At 32.7% G+C, this 6,429-nt stretch overlaps 1 protein-coding gene across 2 annotated transcripts; it reads right to left on the bottom strand.

Annotated features, from left to right (window-relative positions):
• Nucleotides 1-1,534: 1,534 nt before the first annotated feature.
• Nucleotides 1,535-5,665, bottom strand: LOC141646360 (uncharacterized). 2 transcript variants are annotated; one of them, XM_074454270.1, is made up of 6 exons: nt 5,228-5,665; nt 5,031-5,111; nt 3,581-3,622; nt 2,215-2,292; nt 2,041-2,117; nt 1,535-1,844 (listed from the first exon to the last, which is right to left on the bottom strand). In XM_074454270.1, exons 1-6 carry the CDS (start codon nt 5,474-5,476, stop codon nt 1,766-1,768), a joined length of 606 nt encoding a protein of 201 aa, XP_074310371.1. In that variant the 5' UTR covers nt 5,477-5,665; the 3' UTR covers nt 1,535-1,765. The 2 variants fall into 2 exon arrangements, with proteins under 2 accessions (XP_074310371.1, XP_074310373.1); XM_074454272.1 differs by having other exon boundaries at nt 1,553-1,844; nt 2,041-2,114; nt 5,228-5,570.
• Nucleotides 5,666-6,429: the final 764 nt, after the last annotated feature.

Raw genomic sequence — 6,429 nt, 5'->3', positions numbered from 1 at the left:
CCCCCCTCCTCCTCTCATGGTTGGATACTTTTGAATACTGACGGGGCTTCAAAAGGCAATCCTGGACCCGCAGGAAGTGGTGGTTTATTTCGGGATGAAACGGATAATTTTCTCAGTGCTTTCTACTTCTCCTGTGGTGTTTGCTCCTCTATGAAGGCCGAACTTCTAGCGTTATTAGCAGGTCTTGAAAGGGCTCAACAATTGGGAATTCGCAAACTAATTATCCATATGGATAATAAGCCTTGTGTTCAATTAATTAATGAAGAACAATTGGTTAGCAATAGCCTCAAATTCATCGTCAAGGATTGCAAGGACTTGATAGCAAGAGGAAATTGGACGGTCAAGCTCGAACATTCTTGCCGTGAAGCAAATAGGGCTAGTGATTGGCTAGCTAATAGAGGGATTGAATCTAGCACTATTGTATCTTGTTTAGATTCTCCTCCTGTTGAACTCCGTCCTATCCTTCGGGAGGATATATTCGGGGTCGCTACTTTTCGTGTAATAAATAGTAGGTAATTTTTGGGACTTCGCCCCTCTTTCGCACCAAAAAAAAAAAAAAAACTAATTAAGAAAACTATAATTATATTTTATTTCATTAAATTATTATCTTTTCACTAAAATTAATCTTTTCATCAAATTATATTATTTTTGCTAAACTTTAAACTATAATCTCTTAATTAAAATATAAATAAAACTTATATAAAACTTTTAATTGCTAAATCTTTTATTAATGCTATTATTTGAAAATGTCTGACTAATATTACGTATAAAACAAACCTGTAAATCGCTATTATTATTTTCGTGACAACAAAAATTAGGAGAATTTAAAAATTAAAATCATTAGCTTCGTGATATAAAAAAATATTTTGTTTGAAATACATTTCTGCACATTACTCAATTATCTTGATTAATTGTCCGCTACAACTTTTTTTTTTCCTCAAAGCAAAATAAAATGACGAGAAATATGAACAATTAGTGACATACTGCTAGTATTATATAAGTAATTTATTTAAAATAAAAAAATTCTATATACCGTGCATTTATTGCACAGGGTCTAAACTAGTTTTCATGTTAATCAAATCGAAAAAAACAAATAAGGTGAATCTTAATCAAAATTAAACAAATCTCTCTCATTCTCTCAAAATTAATCAAATAACGGCGCTAATCTAAATTAATTATGTATCAATTATATCAAAGAAAGGGGTTGGGATTAATTTAGGGTTAGTGTTGATCCTTATTTGCACCATTTTTCTAAGAGTTCTTACATGAGGTTCTTTAGCTTATCAAGTTAGTCAAACGAAATTAAGACTAATTTAAATAAAAGGATTATCGTGTTGGGTTTGTGTCGAAAGACCTCAAGACTAATCTGATATTGGTCGTAGTGTCTTAGCCCTAACCCACTAATTTCGTGTCGTGTTCGTATCATATTTTCGAGTCAGGTCCATAATTGCTACCTCTATATTTCCACATGACATCAGTCAATACAAATTAGAAATCCTTAATACACAAAAAATACATTATAAATTACTCCGTATGTAATAAAATGATCTTATGCATTGTGATGGTTCATTTTCATAAAAAATGCTATTCATTTACTGTCAATAAATGAATTGTCTTTTTACATAACGCAACTGTTTCATACAATAATTACGGCAAAAAAAATTGTGTATCCGAAATAGCGGCTTGCCTGAGGAGCCCCAAAAACGCATTTTTTCCCTTAACTTAGAACATTAAGAAAAAAAACACTCCTATCTCCTAGGCGTAGTTACATGAGGATCTGGCGCTTTTCTCCTACGTAAAATGGAGCCATTCCTGTATTCATCTCGTGTCCAACATTTGCAATCCTGTCATGTAAAAACACAAACCAACAAAGCTAAATAAAAAAGTGATTAAAATTAATTAACCAAATATAGCCAAATATCTACACCCTCCGTCTCATTCATTATTTTAACTTTTTTTTTATGAGAAATATTTTAATAAAAGTTAAACAAATGATTTGGATGGAGAAAGTTTAAGACGAAATGTATTAAATACACCTACTCCGTGCTGTTATTCGACTCAATTTTCCCTGCCATTTTGAATTGCTTGTTTGGAGTCATCACCTCAATATGGGGCTGCTGCAAACAAAATAAGAAAAACCAAACAATATCAAAATTCTCTCTATTATTTACAAAGAAATTGAACGAAAAGAAATGATAGAGAAAAGAAAATTACCAGATTGTTCGATTTGGACACATTTTCGTTTACCATTGTTTGTTTCTGCTCAAAAATGTGCTCCACAAGTAAAGTATTCTAGCAAAAAAATTGTTATATAGAACATCAACAGGGACAAATTGATGTACAGACGTAAAGTTTTACCATTTACACAAAGAATGTAGGAATTTCTATTTGTCGAATTAGTATTCATTTCAAACTATTAACTTTAAATAGGTAGTCCGTAAGGATAGAGTCTAACTAGTGGTTAAAACTTAAGTTAAAATTATCAGGAGACTCAGGTTTAAGCTAAGCTTCTTCAGGAGCAATTTTGTGGAGTATTTAACTATTTATAGCTACGTTCATGCCTTATAGACTTCGAGCATGTCATCCTCGGATTGCTTACCCCGTATACATGGTTTTCAGACTATCACGCATACCCGTGGGTTTACCCAATGCGCACCGAAGATAGTCCAAATTCAATATTTCATTTACCTAATACTTTAAAGAGTATTTATAAGAAAAAATTGTCATTTTTATTTTTGTAAAACGCTACTTTTGTTATTTAAAATTTAAAATAACAGTCTTTTTACCGAATCTAACAAAAAAAAACGATCTTACGTGAACTCATTTTATTTGAGTTTATAATTTAATAATAAACGCTAATTTGATAGATTGTTTAATAAAAACAAAAAAAAAGGGATATTCTACGGTGTACCCCTGAGTTTTTCGGTTTTCTATGTTGTGCCCCTCCTTTTTTTTAATTCTACATTGTACCCCTAAACTTCTTCCTTATTTCTCCATCATAACCTCGTTTAACTCTTCGTTAACTTTATCACTATCAAACGACCGTACTTTCACCTTTATTCCGACTATTAATGTTGTATCTCCATTTTATATGAGAAATATCACAGATGACCTTTAATAAGCACCAACTACTATAAAAAAAACATCTGTTATGATTCATGACATGATAATAGAGATTTTTTGAACTTTTAATTAGTTTCATATATTATTTCTTTGCTTAATAAGTAATTCGGCGAACTAATAAGTAAATGAGTAGGTTATTGAGTAACTGGAATGATAAATAGACGATTTAATAGGTCATTTAAGAAACTAAGTTGGCAATGACAATGAATAAGGTCATGTTATAGACTAATGTATAGAGTTTAGGGGTATACATGGAATATAAAAAAAGGAGGGGTACAACGTAGAAATCCGAAAACCACGAAGGTACACGGTAGAATATCCCAAAAAAAAAAAACAAACAAAATTTGATGCACATATAATTTCTTTCCTGTGCTATCAGACAAAAATGGTATAATAATTATTGAAATGTTTTTTTTTTTAATCGGTTACATGGATGGAAAATTTCAAAAGGAATTACCATTTGCTCCAGCTTAAAACGCGCGTCGTTGACAGCGGCTTCCTGTACCAAAAAGGCTACGGTTACACTTGGTGTATAGAATCTTCTATACATTGCGAGTAACATATTGACACGTGACAATGGTGGGACATGAACGAAATCTTTTTTAAATTTAATTTTGTTATATTTTAACTTTTAAGTGCCAAAATTTATAAAATTCAAATCTGAAATTTTTCCAAAATTGTTATTAATTTCTGTATGCTATAATTTAATCAGATATGGTAAGATTTTATTTTATACATCTTTTATCTTTTACATTTTTTCCCTCCATAATCAATTAAACCTAAAAATCCCTACTTGTACGGTTGTACCACCGTTACATTACTGTTTCAGTGTCTCCTCCCCGCTAATTAACCCAATTGTCGGCGTCACGCCAGCGAACAAGTCTGACACCAGCATAAACACCTCAACCCCTACCGACGCACCGACTTTGCCCCCAACCACCTCCTCGTCTACCCATGAGATTTATGTGTTGGTTTTATTGGATTTATGAGTAATTGATTAGCAATGATTGAATGAATGATTGATCAAAGTTTAATTGTTCATCTTTAAATCTGCAAAAACGCCACATAATTGTATGTGCGCTATTTTGTATGAATTTTAAGAAATTTTTAATTTTTTACCAATTTTAAGAAATTTCTTGCATGCTGCGTACATGATCCTTCATCCATAAATTAAACTAGCTTTTGTATGCAATTTTTTTTCGTTATTAAGAAATAGACATTCTTCTATGTTATTGGTTTGTATGTAAATATTTTGTACGTTATTAAGAAAAAGAAATCTTACTTTATAAATAAAAATTTGCTTGATAAAATTTTTTGATTATTTTCATCAGATTAGTGATTACATAAATCCTACGTTATTGATAAAAAAATTGATGTTGTTAAAAATATGATGTTAGTAAGATTTTGACATTATTAATAAAATTATACAAATTTCCGTGCTTCAAATCGAATCGTACAAATAAAGCTCCTAAAATTTTCCCTCTAATGAAATTTTTTCCCTCCAAACCTCTCCTAAATCACAAATTCCCTCCATAACTAATAATAATATAATCCTCCACATGTTGCATCTTTTTTTGTAAAACGTGGACACACATCAAGCCGAATATGGATTAATTATGGACTTTATGGTAAAAATAAGTTTACACTTACATTTCCCGTACGTAAGAATATGTTATGAATCTTTTCAGTTTTCATATTCGGCTTAGTAATGTGTACGTTAGAACTTAGAAACTTAGAAAAACCGTATTTCATAATGTAATTTTTCTACTTATTACCGTTTTAAAGTACTTTGAATTATGTAGGTAGTAAAAAAAAACATATGTAAGATAAATTTTCCCCTAGCAACAACCGAATAAACACATATTCTGCTATAGAAAACTTCCTTCTTATTGCATAGATTTACTTACCAGATTTTCAATCCTTTCCAGAAAGGGTTGACAAGTGATCTCTTGCAGTTGAAAGTTATCTTGTCTAACAGTAACCGAATCCTAACAACAAGAATAGTGCGGTGCCCATATAAGCATGGAGAATAGTGAATAGTGCCCAAATTGTTGTGACGGTCATAAGGGAGACTTATTGAAATGAATAGGAAGAGACAAATTACCGTTTGGTGAACCCCATAGATATTGTGAATGAAGTATCCCAATGGAACTAACAACAAGAATAGTGCCCATATAAGCATGACTCTATCACTAACTCTAGCTGCCATGATCTCCTTCCACGTCGCTGTGGGCACCTTCATATCGATTTGGGAAAATATAAGAACGTTCTTCGGCTGTACCGGTGGCTGAGGGGTTGACGGAGTCGGAGTCGGAGGAGGAGATAGTTGATTGATACCATCTTCGCCGGACATCTTGTATGACGACAACGTCTAAACTGCAAAGATAATAACTAGGTTATTATTATTGACTTGCCAATTGCCATGTTGTTGATTCGTGGGAAATAGATATAAGAACGCAGGGGCTTCATTTTTTTTTGGTATATTGGACCTCCATTTATTTTAAGATGCCCTTGTAAGAACGAAATTACTTGGATATTGTGTGTCTGTGTATAGAGACAAAAATTGCGCGTAGAAGAAGCGTGGAACAAGAAAATGCATGGAACAAGGGAAATTGTACGTATGAGCGTGAATGAATCCCATGATGTAAAACAATCTAATACTCGTACTATGTAGCAGTCCTATAACAGGAGAAAAGTCTATGAGCTGTAATTTATCTATGACACAAAAATTCTTATTTTAGACGGTCATTTTAATTTGAAAGAATAAGACGAGATTTTATAACTTTTTTATGGTGAAAACTAACCACAATAGTGCAGCCTTATGGTAACTCCTTTTTCAGAAATGGTCCGTTATTTGACTATCAAATAATTATAAACCTCGTCTTACTATTTCAGACCAAACTAATCCTTATAAATTTAGGCACATTGGATGTTGTCCTTTTTAATTAGTCTTGCAATTCTGAAAAAGGAAAGAAATAAGGAAGTTTTTGTGGTAGACACTAGATCGACTCTGGAGAATCCAGTGGTGGAGCTAGGGGGGCTAGCAGAGGCGGTCGCCCCCCTGACGGATGAAATTTTCGAAGTTTTAAGTTAAATTTTTTGAGGGTGCCTTATGAAATTAGTCGTTCGCCCCCCCTAAAATTTTTCGCCCCCCTAAGTTCAAATCCTGGCTCCGCCACTGGGAGAATCTAGAATGTTCCGATCCTACGTGCGATGTGCTCATGTTCATGTAGTCCTTACGTCATTCTCTTGGGAGATACACCGACAAAGACTAAAAAGGACAAACAAAATATAGACGGACAATAT

Source organism: Silene latifolia, chromosome 3, assembly GCF_048544455.1.
Source record: "Silene latifolia isolate original U9 population chromosome 3, ASM4854445v1, whole genome shotgun sequence".
In the NCBI taxonomy this organism is placed as follows: domain Eukaryota; kingdom Viridiplantae; phylum Streptophyta; class Magnoliopsida; order Caryophyllales; family Caryophyllaceae; genus Silene; species Silene latifolia.
This window is presented reverse-complemented; position numbering and strand designations above follow the sequence as displayed.

What these genes read in the sequence shown, in the direction of transcription:
- LOC141646360 (XM_074454270.1), bottom strand. Translation starts at nt 5,476, where the DNA reads ATGTCCGGCGAAGATGGTATCAATCAACTATCTCCTCCTCCGACTCCG. An exon ending in GTTTTAAGCTGGAGCAAATG is followed by an intron (nt 2,293 to 3,580) that starts GTAATTCCTTTT and finishes TTTTTTTGCTAG; the next exon opens with AATACTTTACTTGTGGAGCA. An exon ending in GAGTCGAATAACAGCACGGA is followed by an intron (nt 1,845 to 2,040) that starts GTAGGTGTATTT and finishes TTTACATGACAG; the next exon opens with GATTGCAAATGTTGGACACG.